A 24,513-nucleotide genomic window follows, 5' to 3' on the forward strand; every position below is an offset into this window, starting at 1 on the left:
AGCAGAAACGTTTTATTCCACTTTTGATTCATACTGAGCAGGGCCAGCAGGGACTGGTTAAAATTCCTTCTGCTATATTATCCCTGCTCTTCCATATGAGAAAATGCAGGAAATTTACATTAAGATAATAATGTGTGATGATCGAAGTGTGTTTTTGGTGAGCACATGAACCAAAAACCCACAGCTGAACACAGCTATTCACCAGTGTGTAAGAATGTACACTATGTTGCTCACCATGCGCTCTTGGATTTCTTCAATAGTGTGCAGAGATGTTCCTGACAAGGCTTGAAAGTCTGTGAATAAAGGCAGAATCACAGCAGTTTAGTCTTTGTCTGCGTGGTTTGCCACATGCCTGGATTGGCCCATTTTTCAGAAAGGCACATCTGCCGGTTAAAAGCAATGCTCTTCCTTTCTCTTGGCAAATTTGAGGTGAACGGGGGGGGGGCGGGTAAGAGGAGAGGAGCGAATTTCCTGTCAGTTAAATTCTTCGAAATTAGATGAAGCGCAGAACTGTTTGCCAACCAACAATCCTCTATAACAGCAGGCTGAAGGGGCGGGCGGGCGGCGGGGGCAAGAAAGCATAATGGTCCCCGCCACCTTCAACAGCGCCTTTCAGGGTTAAGTTTCCCGGCCCCATCTGTTGCCTTCCCTTTCCCCGCTCTCCAGGGCTGCCTCGGGCGACCGAACAAAAGCCTCCCCTCCCCCTCCTCGCGCTCCGCCCGGCTTCCCAGGTACCGCAAGGTGGGAGGGGGCGGCGGCAGAGGCGGCGGGGAAACAGCCGAGGCGGCCGCAGACGAAGGCGCGGGACTCGGGCAGAGAGCGCGCCGAGAGTAGCGCCAACTCTCCGCGCAGGGCTTCGACCTGATTGGCGGGGACGCGCGGGGGACGCCCCTCCAGGAGGATCCTGATTGGCCGGATTGTAAAAATATGTTGCAGGGCGCCAGAATAGAAGCTTTAGCGCCTAGTGGAATCTCCAGGCGGCGGAGCCTTCGCCAGCGCTGGCACGTCGTGGGCGGGGGGCTCGGAGAGCGACCGCGGCCGCTTGGATGTGGGGCGCCCCTTTCCCCTCCGTAGAACCTCGATGCGCCTCAGACGCGACCGTGGCTTTGGAGGCGCCGAAGCGAAGGTGCCCCTTTGAGAAGGCGGGGAAGAGAGTAAGTCCTTACGGTGCGGTCCTAAGAAAAGTTGCCCCAGCCCAACTCCACTGATTTCAGCGGGCTTAGACTGGAGTGGCTCTTTTTAGGATTGCACTGGTAACGTGCGGGCACATTTGGGGCGGGAAGGGGGGGGGGTGTCCTGGTAGGTTTGAGTGCAGCTTAGAAGCCTCCCCGAGCGAGCAGAGAGGAGGAAGAAAGTTTCATTTCCCCCCTCCTAGTTTTTATTGCCGAATGAAGGCGGCTGCCGGGGGGGACTCTCCCGAGCTCAGGGCACAGGTAGGGTTTGGTTATGTCCTTGACTGGCTGCGAAGTAACCGATTTCAGACGCGCTCATTCATTCAAAGTCGGAATTCCTCCTCTAGTTCTTTGCGCCAAAACTAACTGATCCCGGTGAGGACTCTCTGAACTCCAGTGACAGATTCGCCAGAAGGTTCTCCGCTTCTCAGAGAGCTCCCGCCCTTGGCTGCCAGTCTTTAATCTTTATCCCGCTCCCTTTAAAAAAACAACGGGTCCTTTATTATTTTAACATCTACTCGATGATGAAGATCACGTTACTTTCTTAAATGTTATTGGGGAGGAGTTGTACCAGATTTTGAAATTAAGTTTGTACAGGGGAAAGTCACGTTGATGGTCTTGTGCAACTTTTTTTACAGATGGAAGCAAATTGCTTAACACTGAAAGACTTGATTAGTCCAAGACACACAAAGATGAATTTTACAGATGAAGATGGGGAAAATGCACAAAAGGTAAGTAGAACTGATTGTCCAAGTCCCCACCACGGTGTATTCACAGTTAGTTAATGTATAAATAGTTGGATATGCATTTGGAATAGTTAGGCTTTGTTTTCAGTTTTGTGTTACCTTTTTTTAAAGGTCGGAATTGTGAAAGAACGAAGAAACTTAGGTTATAAAGTCAGACATTTCAAAGTTATAAAACTACAGATTTGTAAAAATGATTTTTAGGTAAGGGTACTGTTACATTGGATTATTGTTGTTTGTTCCAAAAAATCCTAGAGGGAAAGAAAATTGTAATAATCCTCCCATTTTTTTAAAAGTTATTTTTCAGTTCAATACTACCCTTCCTATTTCCTAAGGTCCTATTTGGAGTATTGTTGCCAACTCCACCCTGGGAAATTCCTGGAGATTTGAGGGCAGTGCCTATGGAAGAGAGAATTTGGGTAGGGGTTTTGCCTAGAATCTAGAGTTTGCCCTCTGAAAGATGCCATTTTCTTCAGGGGAACTGATCCCTGAAATCTGGATGTCTGTTGTAATTCTAGAAGATATCCAGGCCCACCTGGAGGTTGGCAACCTTAGTTTGGCATGAAGAACTTCCTTTTGGCTCTAATTTCAGAGCAAGTCAATGTCTCCTCTGCCCTTTTAAGGAAGTAGTGAATCATTTAGACTAGAGAAATGAAAAAAAGTTTTGCGAGACATTTGCTTATGGAGCAAAGAACAAATTGGCTAATAGTTTGAATTGGTTACAATGCAATACTTAACAATCCTTCTAAAACCATTGAATGAGTTTATAGAAGGGTCCTAGGAGTAAACCCCATTGACTAGCCCGAGTGGCCTACTTAGAACTGCTCTTTGACTGTTATGAGTGTAAAATCCTAGAACTGACACAGTATTTGTTGCCAGTACTCAAGATGATCAAAATATGATGCCATATGTGATGTTATGAACCCAGAGATGTGCTTCTAATTAAGATAGACTTCAGAAAACTGAAGATTTGCACAAATGGGTACAAGCTTTTTATTTTTTATTTTATTTTCCATGTTAGTTAATTTTTAATTTAAGTGTATAGATAGATGACATAAATGAGTTTTTTTCACATCCTGTAGAAGATGGAGTAATCAGAAGTGGGAAAGAGGATCTGAGAATTGTATATGTCTACAGTATATGGGAACTGTAATCACTTAGCATGATAGATTGTCTTAAATAGTTATTAGAAAACATTTTAAGGGAGTGAACAGAGGAAAAACACGGTTTTAAAACCTCAGCTTGAAAGCTTTTTACTCATTTTAAGATAGCTTATTTTATATTACAGAAATTGCAGGTAGGCGCACTGGTCTGAAGATACCAAACTGAGAAGCCATGCAATAACTTTTATTAGGCCAACCAAAAAACACAAGTCTGTACAACATTTTGAGTTTTGCCAGCCCCCCCCCTCCCGCCCCCATCAAGCTGACTGTTAAAAAAGCAAGTGGGAGGGGAGACTGGCCTCCTGTCTGCATCCTGTGCTGAATGCCAGGCACATTTGACACAGTCAGTGATGCCGAGTTCTCATGTTTTCAATGGAAGGCCACCATTTTTCCTTCTTCCCAGAAAGTTAAAAGGTGCCATTTGATATCAGCTCCACCCAATCTGTTAATGACTAGCCTTCTACACAGGATGCAAACAGACCCTGAGATTGAGGTCTGAAATATTTTTGTTTTTCTCTCCTCCCCTTTTTTAATACTCAGGTTTCTAAAACGTTCTTACAGGATTGCAGAACTTGCACACTGTTTTGTATATTTTGATTGGGTCTAATAAAAGGTATTACGTGGCTTTCCCATTGGAAACAGTAGGGGAATACCCTCGAGGGTGCATTTTCTTTTATGCCAGTTTGTTTTCCCCAATCCATCTCTAGGACTTCTACTGTGACATTTACAGTGGACAAAGCAACATGAAACAGATTACACTTTCATTAATTGGATGGGCAACCTATCACCCTTTGAGCAGCACTTCTTAATTTGGGAAAGAGTTTCTAACTATTGCTCCAAATCTGATATATGTTTCCACTCCCCAAGTAAAGAACAAAAACACTGCAGGTGTCAATCTAGTCAGATTAAAAAGTCACATTTGGCCTTCTTGTCATCATTTATTATCTTAAACAGATCTGAGACTAGCCAGCCAATTTCCTTCACTGAACCTAGAGAGTTGTCCTGGTGATATTAATGTGTTAAGCTTCCAGCCCAACAGAGTTTATCCACTCTGAGTAATAATGCAGGATTTAAATAAGCATTGCCCCGATATAGCAGTTTGCATTGCCAGTGACCGTGTCAGCAACAGCCACTACTGTTCGACTTGCGAGATGTTGTTTCTCTGCTGGTGCACAAAGATAAGGTATAAACTGATCTGACTGACTGGAAAGTACAGACAGCAGCTCACAAGGGTTTTTGGAATGTCCCTTTTGGCTCTCATCGAAGAATGGACCTTGTTAGTTCTAGTGATGTAGCAAACAGTCTGCAATCTGGGCCACAGCTGAGAAGAGATTTTGTGTCTCAAATGAATATGCAGAAGTCTAGATTAGTGGGTATGTTAAATCCCTGCCAAATGTATATAATAACTGGCTGAATAATACATGACTCAGTGTGATCTATCATACAAAGCAGGGATGAGCCAATTGTTCTTCACTGAGAATTACATCAAAAGAATTGCTATCACATGTCCCTGTACACACCAGAGAACACTATATACCTATAGAGAGAGAGAGAGGTATGTGGCCCAGGTGTTAATAACCGAAAAATCTAGCAAAACCAATTTTCGATTTTAATCCAGTTCCTAGATTCTGTCACAGTATAGCATGATAGTATCCAAAGAAGGGTTGGGCAAAATGGTTGGATTCTGCAGATGAACAGATTCCACCACATTTCACCGAGTAAGTCTTCAATTTAGTATGTAACTGAGAAGTAATCCTCCCACATACTGCGTTATCACTGGAACTGGGGTGCAGGTTTTGTCCTAGTCAGCGGCGTCTCCAGTTATAGCATATTAACTAATTTCTTCTATATAAGTGAGTGAATGCCATAAATATTTCAGGAAAATAATTATCCTACATCCCTTTGCAATGAGAATTATTACGTTGGCATTATACTGGGTATTCTGACATTCACGATGTTACTGACATAGCAGTACAATGTGTGCCAGTGTAAGGACTAAATTGCCCGTCATGTGTAGAGGTCACATGTGTGAGTATCCCTGAAAATGTTCCGTGTCTCCGTATGCTCTGAACTCAACAGCTTATCATGTCATGTCTGGGCAGTGCCTGTGACAGAAGCTAGCAGACAAGATTTGCCATAAATGCAGCATTATATTTCCCCTGCATCCCATATCCGTTAATAGCATGTATTCACTTGTATGGATGAATGTAAGGGGCCATACAGGGGAACTCCAAGTGGCTCTGAGACAGCTGTTTGCCCCTCTTTTTCATCCCTTCCCCAGTGGCTCAAGTATCTGTGCAGAATGCTTTAGTGCTCTCAACTGTGTCCCAGATTATAACCCAGTTTTTTTGTCCTATAGAACTCAGTTGGTAGCCAGTATTTACGCAGCTCTAGCTCCTCGTTGTCATGCCCCCAGCCTAAGTTCTGTTTGTGGGTGTGATGTTGGATTGTGATAAGTCCCTGCCAACTGTCATCCTCACACAGATAAAAAGTAGTGATAAATACAGTTGCATTGATTGGTGGCCTTTGTACCTTCCGGCTGTCTTCTCTCTTTTACAGGAAAACATATTTGATCGACCTAGAATGACTCCAAAGACACCAATGAAAAATGAACCCATTGATTTATCAAAGCAAAAAAGCTGTACCCCAGAGAGAAATCCAATTACACCTGTTAAGCTGAGTGATAGGCCCCTGACAGACCCGTGGACGCCCACAGCTAACCTAAAGATGCTTATTAGTGCTGCTAGCCCTGACATGCGGGATAGGGAAAAGAAGAAAGAGCTTTTCAGACCTATTGAGAACAGTGACATTTGTGATGCCTTTCCTGATTCCTTGCAGGTAAGAGACTTGTCATATAAAGTTTGCTGAGAGTGTGGGGTAGTTTAATGCCTGCTTCAATTAAACAACATTCTGACTGTTTCGTATGAAGTGTCTGTGAGATGCTGTGTGCTGATTGGGAACCCATCTTTTGCCTCCTTCCAGATGCACATCATCTCTCTGTAAGGTACAAAGGCTCTGCCTGGGCGCTGAAGTCTTAGCAAAGGGTCCAGTCCTTTCAGATTCAAACAGCAGCAATCAGTGAAAGATGTATCACATTTCAGGCTCCTCAGTGTAAAAGATTGCTCTGCTCTTAGCAAATCCCTGACATTTCATATAGAACGTCCAGAATACTTGATTCTTGGGGCATGGATGGTACTGACCACAAGTGCTTGGAAGAGCTCCTACTTACAACAGTGCCAGCTCACCTGAAAAAAAAGACTATGCCAGTCTTAGTGTCAAGGTGTTGCAAGATACCTAGCGTACATTTTGCATTTTTTCATTTCATTAATTACCAGCAGTTTTATTCTGGTTTAATACCCATCTCATTTTCCTCTCTGGGACCTAAAATCATCATTGCCTGAGGAGACAAACACTAGACTCATAAAGAAGGCACAGGCTCTGTCCTCACTGAAACAGATTAAATGGTTTTTGAATGAAAAGTAAAAAAAAACTACATGGAAGCCTAGGAAGAAATTAGCAAAGAAAGAAAAGTACATTATTACATGGAAATACAATTGAATTCAACCTACAGTTCTGGTTTTGCCTCACTAAATCCCTTCCTGCCCATTACTCTAGTCTAAGCCTATTGAAATCAGTGGTCTTAGACCATAGTAACTCTGCTTAGGATTGCACTGTTAGTCCACTGACTTCTGCCTTCAAACTTTCATCAAAAACTAATAACTTTTGTGTTTCAAGACAGATGCACACGTCACCTACGTATATTTAACATCTCAGTTCAAAGATCTTAATTTCAATGTAGTTTGATTGTAATATTCAAAATACACTTTAAAAATATTTTAATTTGTATCCTTTAATTTAAATCAGTCGTATTTTTCATTTCATTATTATATTCTGTGAAACTGAACCCTTTTTCAGGATCCAATAGAAGGCACTATTGGCATATCAAAGGAATTCTACTTACAAGGCCCCATCCATAAAAAGACGTTCTAGTTTCGGGCAGTATTTACATTAGTGGCATTGTCTTCTGGAAAGCAAACCGGTCTTCATATTTACAGAACATGGTGTCTTTGTAGGACAGGTTTCCCAAGGCAAAGAGCTTCAAAGCTCTTGCTGTCAGTTCATTTTCTCAGTTCTTTGTTTTGCAAAAAAACTTTCCATTGATTAGAGTATCTTTTTTTTCAAGATGGATTCCATCTGAACCTGGATGCGCCGAGTTTCTTGAGGCAGAATTACCATGTTGTCAGGATTGCAATGCTGACGTTAACAGCTTGCCCAAATCGTTGTTCCTTGGTTCTTCCCAGCCACACTCTTGATTTTTCTGTTAAACAAATAATTGCTAATCTTATTCGTATCTGCTATTTTTGCCTGTGTGTTCGACTGGCCACTCATTTATTAATTCTCCACAGCTGCCACCATAGGACCGCGGCTTATCGAGAATTTTAGAGCACATGAGCTTGTAGACAAAGGGTGCTTGTAAGAGAAACTAAATCTCTTTTCCAGGTCTTACACACACAAAAATTGTACAGCTTTTCAGAGTATTTTTCACCAAGGGATCATATTCTACCATGAATATGTGAGACTATAACATGCCTGTTAGTTGTATGACAGCCACCATATTCATGAAATATAATGTAATTATTTGTAATCCAGATATGAAAATTATCTGGACTTCGCTATCTTCTTACTTTTCTGACATAGTCCATATGCCACTTGAAAGAGTTGGCCCATCCCTGATTTACAGCATAATTTAGTTCAACTGCTATAATATGCATGTGCTAGGTTACGTCACACACTTCCCATACTTATTAATTTAAAGCATGGTTACACGTGTTCATTGGCTTGCCTTACATTTATTATGTATATTAAGCACTCTTTGGAAATACTTTCTGAAAACTTAAATGAACATTGGCACTTCTCCTACAACCTTAACATCAATTTTAAACAGCCCCACTGTGTAAGGTTTATTATGCTGCAGAAGGCAGTAGATACTGCAAACTGTAAAAATTAAGAAGCCTGGCTGGGAATTGTCATTCCCAGCTCCCCTTCAAGTGCAAATTGCTTTGAGTATGTTATTGCTTGAAAGAAACTTCACATTTTCCAAAAGATGAAAGCTGCAGTGCTTTTCACATTTGGCTCTGTTGTAAAAAAAAAAATGTCTTTTTACAAACTTTTCAGTTGCTTTTAAGAAATACTGGTTGCACTGCCTCTGCCTCCTGGACTATTAAGTTAGATCCATGCCAACCTCTCTGTAAGATTTCCTTGGATAATAGCGGATAAAACACGCCTGAGCAAAGGGGCTTTGAAAGCGGCATTTTACAGTATAGCACTTGGGCTTTGGAGAGTATATAGAATGCTGTCTCTTTAGGGATGATGAGTCCTCAAAGTCCTGCTCCTCTAGAGACAAGCAGAGAATCTCCCAGTCAAAATTCACTTTCATTTGTGTGCCACAAAAGAACAAGCAATACTGGAACAGAAGTACTTCTCTGCTGTTTGGAAAGGAACCAAATTACATTCCCCCTCCCCTCCAGTTACTTTAGTCAGTGTCAGAGGTTTCCCTCTCTCCTAAACTTTCATTTTTCAGCTGGGATGTGACCTATTTGGAATGCTACAGGTTTTCTGTGTATCCTAGCCAACACCAGAGTGCCAGTAAAGCCCTTGTGTCTGTTTCTTTAATAGTGTGATAATGTAGATGATGGAACGTCAGATGACTATGAAAAGCAGAGACCCAGCAGAAAGCAGAAAAGCTTAGGGCTGTTGTGCCAAAAATTTTTAGCTCGTTACCCTCTGTCAGCAGAAAAAACAACGATTTCTTTGGATGAAGTGGCTTCCAGTCTTGGTAGGTATGAAAGAAAACAATACTGACTGCAAGAATGGGTGTTCCTAATGAACTGTGTGCACTTTCTTTAAGCACAGTCCACCAGTTAAATGAGTTAGGCTGCTGTGCAATTTCCATCCTTTTCAGTGGGGTTTGTATGACACAGCTGTCAAGTATTTTTGTATAGGAAATGTTTAGAGACATGAACATAATTCCTAAATCAGCTGCAAACCCACATGGTTGCAAGCAAAATATATAGAATGCATTGGCATAATTTTTTAAAATGATTGTCATAATCAGAATGAGCTCTGGAAGTCTTCAGGCCCACGCTCTTCTCCATGGCTCCTCTCTTTTTCTTTTCTTTTTTTTTGACATGGCTTGGAAATCAAAGACTTCCACATTCTCACCAAGCCATGGCATTTTGATTAGACAAAACAATTATTTTCTTTTATTTGTGTCATTTATAGTCTGCCTTTCTCACTGAGATTCAAGGTGGTTTACACATAGTGAGATTAGCATTGTCAGTTTCAAGGACATTTCAATAAACAATGTTATAGTATAAATCAGTGCAAGTTTACAAAGACATAACATTAGCAAAAATCCAATACAAAGTTGAAGAAATGCTGAAACAGCATAAGCACTTCTAGGACTGACATTAGACAACATAGAACTACCCAGTACAGTCATATTCTATTCAAAACTAGGAATCCAAGCCAGTTTGTCATTGTGGTTGAACATAGCATTAGATACTGCAGAGAGAATAGTAAGGTTCTATGCCTAAATGTTTTTTTAAAGTTTATTCACATGAAATGTTAGTGGTTTCTTCACTTTTTGCCATGAAATTACAAAACTGAAAACATTTATAGTAATTATAGTCTAGTAAATTTAGTTGTCAATGACATAAGCAATTTGTACATGCACAGCAATGTTCCTTAGGTCAAAGTGAGTTTTATGTCTTGGCTAGATATTTTTTTTATGGTTGCTTTCTTATAATCTATTTGTGATATTCTTTCACACAGATAACAGTTTAGTTCACTGCTTCATTCAACTGAAACAGACAAATTTAGGGAAATACAGTCTGATTGGTTTCTTTGACGGTACATTTGATGAATCCCAAATAGATTTTATTTAACTGGATTATTAATTGGGGTGTAAGGGCTTGAACCTAGATATGGGACGTTTCATTAACCCGTAGATCTTTCACTTAAGTAAATTGGTTCAGGACTGAAGTTATACAATTATTCATTCTATTCACATAGCATATTTTCTTAAAATAGATTTTTGTCATACTGTTGTCAGGGTAGAATTGTTTAGCCTTTTACTGTACTAAGTTTAATGAAAAATGCAATGAAAAGTGACAGCATCAAGAAATGAGAGCAGAGCAGCAAGGCATTTCCGTTATAGGCTCAACTCCACATTTGCTGCTAGGGCAAAGTACTCTGCAAATTTTACACAACAGCGTCTTTTTTATGATTCCCTGAATTCAAATTAATACTCCCATCTCTGGATGGGGGATCATAAACGGTGCCGTCTCACAGATGTAAATTTTCACATGGAATACATATTATATACATGGGTGAATCTGTACCACAGGCTTGAAGTAACACATTCCCACGTGAATTCCTGACGTTACTGAAGCTGCTGGATCATCACCTGGCCAGGGTGTGTACTTTAAGCAGCATGGAGCCATGGCTTCACTGGTTAGTGGGGTGCCAAGCCTCCCGCTATGCCATCTTGGCAGCAGGAGAAAAATCCCCACCGCAGTTCCCTTCTCTGGCCAGCAGTTGTGTAGAGAGCGGATGCCTGAACCAGGGGGCTGATAATCAGTCCCATTAGGGGCTGATAGATTCTGTCTTCAATATTCATACAAGGAAGTGAAATGTAAGACTGTCTCTTAAAATGTATGAAAATGGTCACAAGGAAACCTTTTTAAATTGCACAATATGGTATTACATTTCTCCCATGTAAGAAAATAACTACAGTAATTCAAAAAATAGTAGCACTTCAACACCAATTAAACACCATCACTTATGTGGGTGGAATGCAGTGAAAGAAGGAAACACTGACTTTAATTCTGTTTGCTTTTTGCAAGTAGACCATCCATGGCTTGTGTTGCGTGGCCAGGAAAAGGAGATTCTTGCAGCATTTATCGGATGGTTTTGGAAGGCTTGCTGAAGGAATACATAGTGCTCATGAAACATTACCCGTAGTCACCCTTTTTACCCTATGTTTTGTTTCTGACCCTATCCAGGAGTTGAACGCAGGCGAATTTATGACATAGTGAATGTCCTGGAGTCCCTTCATCTTGTTAGCCGAGTGGCTAAGAATCAGTACTGTTGGCACGGTCGGCACAGCCTGAGTCAGACTCTGAAAAACCTCCAAGAAATAGGAGAGCTGCAAAAATATGAAGAGCTGATGGCTTATTTCCAGCATAAAGAAATAGACCTTGAGTGTAGATTTGGAGAACACAAAAGAGAGACCTTTATAGATTTCCAAGACAGACAGTTGCTTGACTTCTCAGAGACAGACTGTCCATCTGGTAAGTTAACTATGGATAATGGTGAAGCCAGCTTGATATTCTTGCCTTCAATGCAAAATTCTGTGCAATGCTACTCTATTTTTAATTTAAAATATGAACAACTGCACAGGAAAGGAAACTACTTGAGGACAGCTCTCTTTTTCCTCCAAGTGGTAGAACTACGTAATAGCTTGTGGCCTTGTCCCCACTCATTGTCCCAATCCTTCTTGGCTTGGCAATCCTCGTTTTTATCTTTCTGAAACACAAACCAAATAGCTTAGCTCACTCTCAATTATACTGAACACAGGTAATAGCAAAAACGGTAGAATGAGGTTAAAACCCAGTTCAGTGTCTCATTTCCCATTGCAATGCTTCGATATATCATTTTACTGTTTTTCTTCTGAATTGAATTAAAATGTGGCCACCCCTCTGTTCATGTGCAATTATTTTCTGCTTTTTTATATTTTTAAAAAACTGCTCTCCAACAAGGATTTTTTTCTCCTGAATGAGAAACCTCATAATGTTTTCTTGGCTGCGATAGACGTGACATGCTGAGACTTGGGTTGTGTTTGTAATACAGCATCTGCAAACAGCAGAAAGGACAAGTCGTTGAGGATTATGAGCCAAAAATTTGTCATGCTGTTCCTTGTCTCCAAGACCAAGATAGTCACTCTCGACATAGCAGCAAAAATATTGATAGAAGAAAGCCAGGATACTGCAGATCACAGCAAATTTAAAAGTAAGGTTTATTTCCAAATGGTAAGTTATTATCCAGTCCCTGAAGAGAAGGGGGGGTAGGCCACGTTGACAGAACCAGAAAGCAGCTCAGAACAGGGTTGCATCTTCCTAAGCCAATTGACTTCAGCGCACGCAGAAGGATTTGTCTCTGCTTAGGATTGCACTGTTCGTTTCGTTTTTCAGCCTCGTTGGAAGTATTCTCAGTGGCAGTTAAAAATAATGTCACTGGGGATACATGGGCCTAATTCAAACTTTATGTTAGGGTTGTTCGTGATTACTTGGTGTTGCTTACTACAATGAAAGTATCACACACCGACCTCAATAAAGAAATCTACTTGTTTGGTTATATTTCTGCTTGCTTAATTAAAATCAATACATTGGTTACATAAGTGTTATGGAAATTTCTTTAAAAAGTACTCTGCTTTAATCTGTTTTCCATAACAGCTGTTACCCTCCATTAATCAAGACACCAAACTGTGATCGATGAGGAAATATGAGTTTTATTTCATAAATAATGCTAATAAAGCCCAGATGCAGATGCCCTCAGTAGGACATGTGCATAAAGATCAGCCATAGCAGAGGATCTTATATACTTTCCAAAGTTAATTGTTCACAGAAAAGAGATAAAATTGTTATACAAAACTAGATACAAACAATTCTTCAGAATCAAATTCTTCAGGAGACTTGGCACCAAAACATGCCTGATTGACAAAACGGTAAAATGTAGTATAAACATGCTACATGTCTGGTGCCACACAGGGATTTTGGGTGTCTTCCTGAGAGGGTGCTTATCCAAGGTAAATTCTTGAGTACAGAATCAAAACGAGAGAGAGATGTTTGCTTGCAATAGGGCTTCAGTGTTTTAAACTGTCAGAAGAAATCTGCTTACAAAGAAAAGCTTTTTCCATCTGTGTTAGAGGGCAGCTCCAATAAATGCTCATACATAGGTTTTTAAGCTAGAGGTGATTAAAAAATCCTTATCTATAAGACACAAATGGACTGGAGGACTACAATATAGAAAAGACTGGTATTACGTATTCAGACAGGCATGCACACCCAAATTACAAGATGCTTTTGATGTATCCACTTGTTTCCTGTGGATAACAGTCACCAGAAAACTCGACTTACTTTAGCCAGGTGCATTTATATCGAGTGCATTCATTCGTTTTAATTTAAACTGTCCTTTCTTCATTAGCAAAGGTACGAAGACTGTATGATATTGCCAATGTCTTGACAAGCCTGGGGCTCATAAAGAAAGTTCATGTAACAGAAGAGAGAGGTCGCAAGCCAGCTTTCAAGTGGATTGGGCCTGTGGAATTCGGTGGTGATTGTGGTAAATTTGTTTCTATTATATTGTTTATATTAGGTTATTTCTCTCTCTGTCTATTTCCAACGACTTTAACTATAACTGTAGGTAGTCTTAAACTCTCTATACATGTATGAATAATACTGGATAACACCTAACTGCATGTCAACTGAAAACCAAAGCTTCTGCTAAGTTGGATCATATGACTCGATTCCATTAACAGCTGGACAAAAAGTTTTTTCCAGTGGAGAAAGAATTGGCAGAAGGGACTTAAGGGTCTTAGCAGCAGGGAGTCATAGGATCCAACTCCAGCGATCTTCAGTGAGCATTTTCATGTGGTAACTACTTTTACTTTATTTTTTAAAAAGAGCAGTGCTGTGTTAAGTATTCAAAGAAGTATAGCAAATATTCAAATTCCTCATGATCAGTAGCATGTAAATACATTTCAATCAGAGTATTTGACCAAATAAGCTTACATTCTAAAATAAGGGATGAAAGAACAGATGTGGGGAGGGAATGAATGTATTTGTTTTAAATATTTATAGCCCTCATTTATTCCTTAACACCAGAATGGAGCCCCATATAAGGAGGGTAGGGCAAGATAGCAGCACACACCCAGCCTCCCTTGCAGATGTTCAACAATCTTTGGGATGGCTCAGCTCACTGATAAGGAAGGCACAAGAATGACCTGGTCCAGATGTCCACATCTGTATTTCCCTGATGGTCTGGCAATCAGGGCAGCCACAAATCTCAGAGTCCTGGCCCAGTGAGGAAGATGCCTGGGTTCATGCTGGCTTGGCTCCATTTCCTACTACTGCAACTCCAACTAGGCCACAGGTCAGGAGCTCTTTGGCACTTACCTTCAGCTCACACCTCTGGCAAGCTGTAGGTTTTTCAAAGTGCCTGAAAAGGAAAGGATGTGTTACCTAGCTGGACCGGATTCCCAAATTCCTTCCCTTCTGAAACACAACGTTTAATAAATAAGTTGACTAGTATATATAAATGAGATTCTCAGATAAGAGAGAGGGAAACTAGTATAATGAGCCAATTGCTGGAAATAAGTGACAGTAAGCATACTGTAAGAGTGGGGGTAGGTTCAGAGCACAGCCCACTGAGCATGTAACATACTGGAAGATGAAGCTTTATGTTTCTCTGTCGTGACTGGGACATGGCAGAGTGAAATGGCCATTGGCCACCCCTTGGTTAATCGAGTAATAAGAATGTATTTGTTTAGGTGATATAAAGGTGGATAATTCAACCTGTGCTGCTTTAAAAGACGTGAAAGGGGGGATCCGTGTTCCACACCAAGCTTGTATTAATGGGAAAGAGCGTTTCTCACGGCATGCTTCTTTTAACACCACTCAGCCTTCCAAAGTGGTCAAGAGGAAGGTCAGCTCTGAACCCAGCAGTCCACACAGGGGAAGGCAAGGTAAGTGCTGGAGGAACTTGCTCTCTACCAACCCACCAGTTCTACTGATAGCGGCCAGTTAACAGCCATCAGCTGTGCATTTCTTTTTGGGTAAATCAGCTTAGCCTACTGTGCTGTTTCTTCTGCTGGAATTTGGCACTGGCAGATTAAGTCTATTTAAGTGGAAAGAGAACTGAGTATTGTGGTTGCTGGTAAGTTGGAGCTGACTGGAACAATCCTGTTTATAATACTTTCACACTTCAGCACTGTAAAGTAATAAAGTGATTTGAAGGTCTTACTAGAGCTCTCTGACAATGGGTAATATGCCCTTGGCATGGTGTACAGTGTGTAGCTTAGAGATGGTCTTTACCTGCCTTGGGCTGAAAAGCCATTGTTCTGTTGGGTTCATTGGAAATTCAGGACTTAGCTACAGAACGGGGAGAGGTCGTTTTTGAACTGTTGGCTGCCATTTTGCACAGCCTTGATCACTGGGTTCACCACCAACTATACTGGCTTTCTCTGCTGTGGCAAACATGACAAACGCCTGCCCTCATCCTGAATTTGGAGTTCAAATGCAGCATGACTGTTGGGTGATCCCCATTTTCCTCCTCATCTCCCTATCTACGGCATGCTCTGCTCCAAGAGCATGGAGACACATTGCAAGTGAGGGGATATTCACCCCCCCTGCTACTTGGCTCTAGACACAGGAGGAGGGAGATTCCCACCCTGAGCTTGGGTGGGGGGAAGGCGATGGTTCTCTGCGGCCGCATGGTACCTCTCATAATATCAGAAACAAGACTCCCCTCCTCTGCATTTTCATTTAGGCTGTGTTAAACGTATAGGGATACCTAAGCTCTTTCACCTTAGGTGATTCAGGAAATGCAAAGCAACAGGAAGAGACAATCCAGAGAATGGTATCTTGGCTGGACTACCAAGGTCTGCTACCTGACCTGATTCAGGAGAGGGGGCATGGAAGGTTGTTGTAACAGAGGCCAGAAGCAGAAGGGCTGGAGATGAGAGTACTGCCTGAAACAATGCTGGAGGGATATGGAAAAGAGCTTTAAAGAGTAATGATCAAATCACTTGAAAAACCACAGCTGTCAAGAGGACCTGAGGATACTGTTGGCCGGTGCAGCTTGAGCTTTCTGATGTTGCCTGGGCGTGTGCATGTCTGGTCTCCGCACAGTTCACCCTGCTGTTAATTAATTCAATTATTTGTTTTCCCCTCATTCTTCAGAAGACTGCTGCTCCAAAATGATAAATCTGGCATCAGTTTGCTGCCAGAAGATGGAAGATGATAAAAGGTATGCAGAACACTGAAGCCACAGAAACAATGCTCTGAGTGTTGAATTGGATTCAGGCCACCAAACATGCTGTTGCCCAGCCTCTGAAGGACCAGCACTAACTGCTCAGTATACATTTGTGTACATCTCAGAATGTTCATGGCGTGCAAGTAGCGAGGCAGGGCAGATGAGGTTAGATTCCACCACATTCTGGCTTTTCAATGCAAACATTCAAGTTGCAGGACCATCCACAAAGAATAGAACGTTTCCAGTGCTAGTGTAAATATGCAGAATTGGAAGACTGATTGCATCATTTTAACCAACTTAGAGGTACAGAAGATTATTAAAGGCGTTTGAGTATACATGTTTCAGTAAATGCAATGAACCGTATCTCCAAAAATGGCACATACCATTGTGGAAATACTGAATAACCTAAAGGAAGCTGATTATAAATGAGACCAAATCACTTGTCTTGTTCCATCGCCGATCTTTTCCTGATAGTTGAGTTGTCCATACATAGGCTTACTGCCATGAATCATAATAATTGTTGTTGTTAACATTCAGGGCAACTTTTTTTAAAAGAAATTTTATTTTTTTAAAAAGTTAGGAAAATAGAAAGTGCATTAAAAAGATTATACAAACACTACATTTGAAGCTGAATTGAGACTTATATAAACAGTACATTTGGAATTGTTTAAAATTATATTGATGGAAAAATACATTCAGAATTTGCCATGACTAAACATAATTGTATATTGGCTCTCCTTCCCCCTCCTTGGTTACTAATATGTAAACAAACTATCATATCAACTTTTTGATTAATCATTTCCCTATATTTAATCTTATCTTTATATTAGGTTACCTTAATTAATATTAATTTCTGCCTAAGCAGTCAAAGAAATCCTTCCATTTTCCCCAAAATTTGGCTATTGGTCTATTATGTAAATAAGTAGTTAATTTGGCCATTGAGGCATATTCATAAATCTTATCTTTCCACTCTGACACATCAGGACATATATCTGTTTTCCATTTTGCTGCATATAATACTCTTGCTGCTGTTACCATGAAACAGAAAAGGTCTCCCTGTTCTTTTCTAACATTAATTGGTAGGATGTTTTAGAGCATGTTTTTTGGATTTAGCTCGAATCTGAGTTTAAGAATCTTCTGCATCTTTTCATGTATCATTATCCAATATTTTTGCTCCCTCTTACAAGTCCACCACATATGGTAAAATGTTGCGTCCACGCTTTGACATTTCCAACATTGTCCGCTATAACCCTTACTAATTCTTGCAATGTCTTTGGGGGTAGTATACTAGCTAAAAACATTTTATACCAATTCTCTCTTAGTAACTGACAGCCTGTAAATTTTTTGTCCTTAGTCCGTAGATCTTCCCATAGGTTCATTGAAATAGTTTCTCTGAATTTTTCCATTCATTTTGTCATACAGGTTGTTACTTGCTCCATTTCTGTGTGGTATTACAGTAGAGTTTTGTAGCTTTTTCCCTAGGAGATGCTTCAAATCTCCAGATATTAATAGTTCAATTTCTGGTTTTTCTCTCAATTTACCGCCTTCTTTAAGAGTTTGTTCCTTTAGTCTTGATACAGTTTGGTGATATATCAGCCATGGGATATTTTTACCTTGAGCTTGAATTTCTTGCCAAGTTTTAACATTTCCTTTCTTATCTATCACTGATTCATAGCTGAGCTGATCAACTCTATTTCTCGTGGCTGTGTCATAGTGAGCATTTATTGGCAACATCAGTGGCGAGATCAGTGGACTCAATCTATTTGTGCGTTGAAACCACATTTTAAGCAGTCCATCTCTTAATATGTGGGTCCCATCCTGATTGTGAATACCCTTCAGGACAACTTAACACCCAGTCAGAGCAGATTACAAAGTATGTTATTAGTATCCACACAACAATCACCCTGTGAGGTGGGTGGGGCTGAGAGAGCTCCAAAGAGCTGTGACTGACCCAAGGTCGCCTAGCTGGCTTCAAGGGGAGGAGTGGGAAATCAAACACATTACTCCAGATTAGAGTCCCATATTCAGTGTCACTGATTTTGTGAACTAAAATAAACAGTGATATGTTTGAAACTTTTCATTATCTGGATGTAAAAACTCCTTAAGCTCTGGACTAACTTTCCTCCTTCCTCCTTACAGTAAAACTTTTGTCACTGAAAGAACAAAAAACCTCAGCATAATTTCTCCCGTCCCTGTTCTTGCGCTTCCTGGAGACTCAGACTACTGTCTCAAAGCCTTCCCTCAGTTATCGACGACTGCCTGCTCAGACATGCTACATATCTCTCTACCAAATGGAATGAACAATCAACTCCCACCATTGTCTGGTCCATCCGCTTCCAAAACTGAGACGGGGAAATCCACTGTACTCTCTAGTCAATCTCTTGTTTATTTGCAGTCTCCCTCTATATATATGCTGTGTGGGAATCTTCAGGAAAGTCTTCTAACTATGGAGGATAAGGGTATTATAGGCTTCCAAGGCCAGACTTCACCCCACCTACCAGAAACTGCTGAATATCCCCTTGACTGTCGTAAGCGGAATTCTCAGAGTTGTGCTTCCCCCACTGCACCGCCTACTGCTAAAAGACAAAACACGGAGCAGAATGACGGTCCCATTTCATTGGTGCTGTCTAAGGTAAGGGGGAAATCCTTGATGATACCCACATTTTCTGCTTGTGGTTGCAAGAGGGGACCCTTGTGTCACCACTTTCTCAGTGACCCACATAAGTTACGCTGTCCAGGACTGTACACACAGCAGCAACATACACTGCAAATGCACACAGCCCATCCTGAGTATTACTTTACACCTTGCACCAAAAAAACGAGTGCCTGTTGTCCATTTCACGTCTCTACTTGAGATGCTTTTGATTATCATAATCACGTTGTTCTTCGCACACATTCAGCAGATCAGAATACTTCACTGTTTTATGACTTCATCCTCAGTTTCCTGAGTTCTTCCACATCTTAGAAATAAAGCAAGATTCTTCATACACACCCACAAAGCGGCATTCTTAGCTTGTGAACAAAATGCAGAATTTTGTTAGGTGCTTTTTTCCCTTCAAGAATTCTCTGACAAAACTTGTGAATACCAAGTTCATTCCAAGTCAAGCTGAGGGGAATTGTGCATCACTTGCCTCCACTATAATGTATGTTAGACCATGCTTAGGAAGTGGGGAGGGGCCATGGCTCAGTGGTAGGACATTTGCTCATAATGCAGAAGGTCCTAAGTTCACTTTCTGGCATATCAGTTAAAAGGGTCGGGTAGCAGGTCATGTGAAAGACCTCAACCTAAGGCCCTGGTGAATCTCTGGCAGTCTGAACAGGCAATACTGATCTTGATTAACCAATGGTCCAATTCAGCGTAAGGCAAGCAGTGCAATCCTATATCGAGTTACTGCAGTGTAAGCCCACTGACTGCATTGATCTTAGACTGACGTAACTCTGTACTGTTAGAAAATCGCAGTTCTTGGGCAGGTGTCTACTGAATGTTTGAGATCTGTCTCCCTTCCACATACTAACCCCTTTTCATCCTTAACGTGTGCAGGTTTCCTAGGATTGTAAGGGAGGGGGATAGTGATCATTTTTCCTTTTCCTGTCCTAAAGCCAAGAGCAGTTAAAGGGCCATTTAGCCAGCTTGCTGAAAGGCGAGACCATCCATCAATTCACTCCACCAATTAGCCTCCGCAATATGCCAAAGGCAGAGAGTAGATGCATCCTTGTGGAAGGATGACTGTAAAGCAAATAGCTCAAGGTTTTTGATGAGTCCAGTGCTTCAGAAGAAGTATCGCCGGCCAGTCTGATCTGGATGAAAGTCCTTGAGCGTGGCATGGCATTGGATGCACCTTCCTACTGCCCATCTTCCTGTCTCTGAATGTGGCAGCATTAGCAGCTCCTCGTTTTAAAGCAGGCTTGTTCCTGTGTCGTCGTTTGTACCAATCAGTCGTGTTGGGAGAAAATTTCTTTGAGCGCACTTGTTTTTTTTTTTTTTTTTAAATGTTATCCCATTTCTAAACTCTGTTTTCAATACAAGAAATAAGTTGTACAAGCGTCCTCTGGCTTTTCTGTTTTGTTTTTGCTAGCCTTCTAAGCCAGTGGACCCAGAAGCTTCTGCAGATCATAACTGCAATTCCACTGATGAATTAAAACCTTTCCAGATTGAATTGGGGACTCCTATTGTGAAAACTTCCATAAACGAGGCAACGAAACCCCTAGAAACTCAAGAGCAAGAAAAGCTATATAGGAGTAAAGTTCTCAAAGAAAACATGAATGAAAATGAACAGGCCTCTCAAGAAGATGGCAAGCACTCCTTCTTACCACAGTATCTTTATGTACAGCCTACAACAGGTAAGGTCTACCCAGAAAATCTAGTCAGAATGAGAGAGGTTCTTAATTTCAAGGAGGGCATTTTAATAAATTACTAGTTTTTGGAAGAATTATGCATGTTGTAGACTCCTCCCTTGAATTTTGTCATTCTCTTTAAGTATCTGTCTTTTTCCTACAATGTTGATTTAGTTACTTGTATGCACAGTTTGAAGGTGCTGAGGAGAAATTACACTTACTGAAACCAGTGTATTCAGATGTTATATTGCTTTATGACTTCCAAGACAAAAAAGTGGCACTGAAGAGATTAATGGGCTTATGGCCTAAAGTTGTACAGATACCTTCTTGTTTCATCAGATGCACAAAGTAGGCCGACGAGGTGCTATGAGCCAAAATATGGGTTACGTTATGTAATAGAACAAGGAAGAGAATTAAACCTGCAGGAATCACAAGAATTTGTTATAGGAGCAAGGCTAGTTGTCATTTCATCAGTGTCATCTTAATAAATTTGTTCCCACTGCTGCCAACAATTGTGAAGAGGTATGGGATCATGTACTAAAAAATTCAAATTCAACAATAAGTATGTTTACATTTTTCATTTCTAAATTAAGCAAATATGGTTAAGTTTATTTAATGTGACTTTTTTCTTCTGTTGGCAAAATTTTGTATCGATTTTGCAGAATATTGCTTAATTGGTATTTAAGGCGAAATGGTGGAGCTACTGTAGATAATGAAAACATAAAGGCAGAGAAGCTGAGATGGGACAATGGGAGGTGTAATCACAGTCCCTGTCCAATGGAAAAGCTATCCAATATTTTCATATTCTTGGCAACAATACACATTTAAAACTTCCTTTCTTTTAAAAAAGCAAATTCAATAGTCAAATTAAGTCTATAGCTTAATCATAGCCATGCACCTGATCAGTAGTCTACCACAACACAGAAAAAGTACATCATCTTAAAGACATCAACCGTTTATTTAATGAGAGCTTTTTCTGAGTAATGACAAATAATATCAAGCTGCTTCCCTGCCCCTCCCCATCCATGTGTTACTAAGCTTTGTTCTATCCTAGGAACAGAATATAAACTAGGAAGAATTCCTGCAGTTCAGCACAGACTAAATTCTACAACATAAAAGCATTTTAAAAAAAAAGTAAAGCCTAGAGAAGATCTTTTTGTGATCTTTCCTCATAGAGGATACACAAGCTTCTGGTAGCTCATGAGTTACCTCTTGTTTGAGACCTCTTGTTTACATAGGCAGTAAAAAATAAATGCAGACTAATTTGGCAGAGCTCCGTGGCATTTCAGTTATTTATCTGTGATTCTTCTCATTGCCATCTTGTTCTTCCATCCTTCATCTTGAGCGAAGGAGACTGCTTTTTAAAAAATTATTAATTATTAATTTTTTAAAAATCTGTAAATGTTTACAGTGTACCTTAATATTCAATAGTTTGCAATAACATAAATTATGTGGGCCACTGGGGAGAAAGCTGGGGTATAAATGAAGTAAATAAATAAATATAAAACAACTAATAAGTGAACTCATAGTAAAATTATTTTAATAACATTAAGCAAGTTCTTACTGAGCATCTAATTGCAGTATCTGCCTCTGTTCTTCTGTCTTTGGTTTAGGATTAAACAGTTTTAATTTCCTGTTTCCTGCCAACCAATCTCCTGATCCAGTCAACCTCCCTTCAAGTCATTTGCCTTCACTTAGCGTTCCCTGTGTGGTGGTCCCATCTCCTGCGCTGGCATCTTTCCCTCTTATCTGTTCTCCAGCCGTCACAAGTCAGCTTTCTTCTACTCCCTCTGGCTCTTTCCCAAATGTCACATGTATGAATTTCAGCATGCCTGGCCTGACCTCTACAGCACCTGTGTTCATTGGGGCTCCAGCCGTTATTACTCCAAACTCATCACAGCTATCATCACTGGACTCACACCAGCAGATACATTCAGCCGTGCATCTGAGCCCTGTGCTAGGTTCTGCCTGTGGCTCTGTTAAAGCAGACTCCTCAGCTTGTATGGGCCACCCGCTCACCCTTCTCAAATTGCAGCAGGTGAGGATGGAAAAAATTAATATAAAGCATAAACTCAGAGAGAGAGAAAATCAGGTGGAATGCCTCTAAATTACTACCTGTTCTAGTGCTTCCAAGATTCTGTTGCCTTTTTGGCAGCTAAAAATGGGAATACTATTGTTTATTATTTTGTTGTGTTGTGAACAGGGATCTTGGTTTTTAATCCAATCAAGAGCTTCCTTATAAATTATGCTGGAATCAGGGCTTTTTTCCAGTGGGAACGCGGTGGAGAGGAGTTCCGGCACCTCTTGAAAATGGTCACATGGCCAGTGGCCCCGCCCCTTGATCTCCAGACAGAGGAGATTGGGGGGTGGGGCCACTGGCCATGTGACCATTTTCACTGAGGGCAATTTAAACTTTAGAAAACTCCCCCCTGTTCCAGCTAACCCAAAGAGATGTCATTGTGCGGTCCTGAGTTCTACCACCCTCTTTTCCCAGAAAAAAAGCCCTGGCTGGAATCCCTATTTGTCCCAACTGAGGTCATTCATGTCTGTCATTCATGCAGCGCATACATGGAGTTCCTACCTTCAGTCTTTCCTATTCTCTTCAATGGTTCAGACAGCTCTGTGTATGCATGAAGTTGTCCTCCTATTGAAGTGAAAGAGAAGCCCTTGTAAGCTGTTTATTCCTCATAATCACATACGGGTTTTACAGGGCTGGTGTGACTGAATGTAAGTATATGGAACAGGCCATATGCTTAAATTAATTCTTTCCAAATGAAAATAACCACGAATGAAGTAGAGCCTTCTCCGTGCATGTGTTTTGGGATAATCAGGTATTAAATAACCTTTATTAGTTGCATTAAAGTTTATGTGAATGTTGCTACATTCATGAAAAGAGACAACGAATTCATTAAAGGTTTGGATACCTGTTCTATATACACTAGTCTTAGCATGCCAACCCACCAAACTCAAATAGGTTGAAGGTCAACCAGTGCACCTAACAAATGTTTCCATAATTTTTCTCATACACGGAATGCTAAAATCATTAATTTTGTTGAGAGTAATTACCAGGAATAGGGTTAGTGCCTAGAAATGTCGATTGCCATCGAGCTCTTGACATGACTTCCTTCTTATCTCTTGCCTGCCAAAACAACAGTTCTGTCCTAACCAACAGATGCATTAGAACATTTCAGCTTCCCTCTCTGTAACTTCCCTTTCCTAACATCCTCTAAAATGCCTCCCAAAGTTATATCACCTTCACCTGTCTTAGCAGTTGCCCTCCTCAGTAAATTGTCTTGCTATCCAAATCTCCTTTTCTATTAACCAAAAGCCACTACTACCCCTTCCATATCATTTCCCCTCGGCTGTAAATGTGGACAATTAAAAATGCCACTTCCTTGACTTGGCTTCTGTGTTGTTCCCAAACCAGTGATAGGCACTGCAGAGACCAGCCTGTGCATAGTTGGACCAGGTCTATTGACTGAAGCTCTAATTCTGTCATGGTCAACTTTTCCATTTTGTTTTATAAAAAATTGCTTGCAATTTGAGGTTTTTAGCTAGAGGGAGAATAGAGTTTGAGATTAAACTACTGTCAAACTGTTCTGTCTTCTCTTGCAAACAGCCTTCTTCAGCCCCCCTGACTCCTAAGAACATTCGTCCCATACACCAAGAAACATTTTTCAAGACACCTGGCAGCCTTGAAGATCCTTTTGCATGGCGAAAAAATGAAGGCAACCAGAGCAGAACCGCCAGTTCTGTACAAAGAAGATTAGAAATCTCCAGCAGCAGCTCTGACTAATCCAGCTCATTGCAAGAGGTGTAGGCAGCTTAGGATATAGCCTCGAATGTTACAGAAACAATCCGTTATTACATTGAAAAGGGGAGGAATGGCATACATTCAGCTGTCAAGCATTCACACCCTGTTTTGTTAACTTAAGAATTACTCCAGCTAGATTGAAGTTTTAGGTGGATGGCTATGTTGGTCTGTAGTAGAACAGCAAGATTCAA

The 24,513-nt window shown here is 40.8% G+C and overlaps 1 protein-coding gene across 1 annotated transcript; it reads left to right on the forward strand.

Annotated features, from left to right (window-relative positions):
- The first annotated feature begins 1,011 nt into the window (after positions 1-1,011).
- Positions 1,012-24,513, forward strand: E2F7 (E2F transcription factor 7). The gene is made up of 13 exons (XM_054988990.1): positions 1,012-1,154; positions 1,811-1,903; positions 5,638-5,916; positions 8,755-8,914; positions 11,145-11,432; positions 11,992-12,150; positions 13,345-13,482; positions 14,690-14,884; positions 16,101-16,167; positions 18,313-18,805; positions 20,250-20,514; positions 22,122-22,546; positions 24,128-24,513. The coding sequence occupies exons 1-13, from the start codon at positions 1,047-1,049 to the stop codon at positions 24,302-24,304; spliced, it is 2,847 nt and encodes a 948-aa protein (XP_054844965.1). The 5' UTR covers positions 1,012-1,046; the 3' UTR covers positions 24,305-24,513.

Source organism: Eublepharis macularius, chromosome 9, assembly GCF_028583425.1.
Source record: "Eublepharis macularius isolate TG4126 chromosome 9, MPM_Emac_v1.0, whole genome shotgun sequence".
NCBI lineage: Eukaryota > Metazoa > Chordata > Lepidosauria > Squamata > Eublepharidae > Eublepharis > Eublepharis macularius.

What these genes read in the sequence shown, in the direction of transcription:
- E2F7 (XM_054988990.1), top strand. Translation starts at nt 1,047, where the DNA reads ATGTGGGGCGCCCCTTTCCCCTCCGTAGAACCTCGATGCGCCTCAGAC. An exon ending in AGATCACAGCAAATTTAAAA is followed by an intron (nt 12,151 to 13,344) that starts GTAAGGTTTATT and finishes TTTCTTCATTAG; the next exon opens with CAAAGGTACGAAGACTGTAT. An exon ending in TTATGTACAGCCTACAACAG is followed by an intron (nt 20,515 to 22,121) that starts GTAAGGTCTACC and finishes TCTTTGGTTTAG; the next exon opens with GATTAAACAGTTTTAATTTC.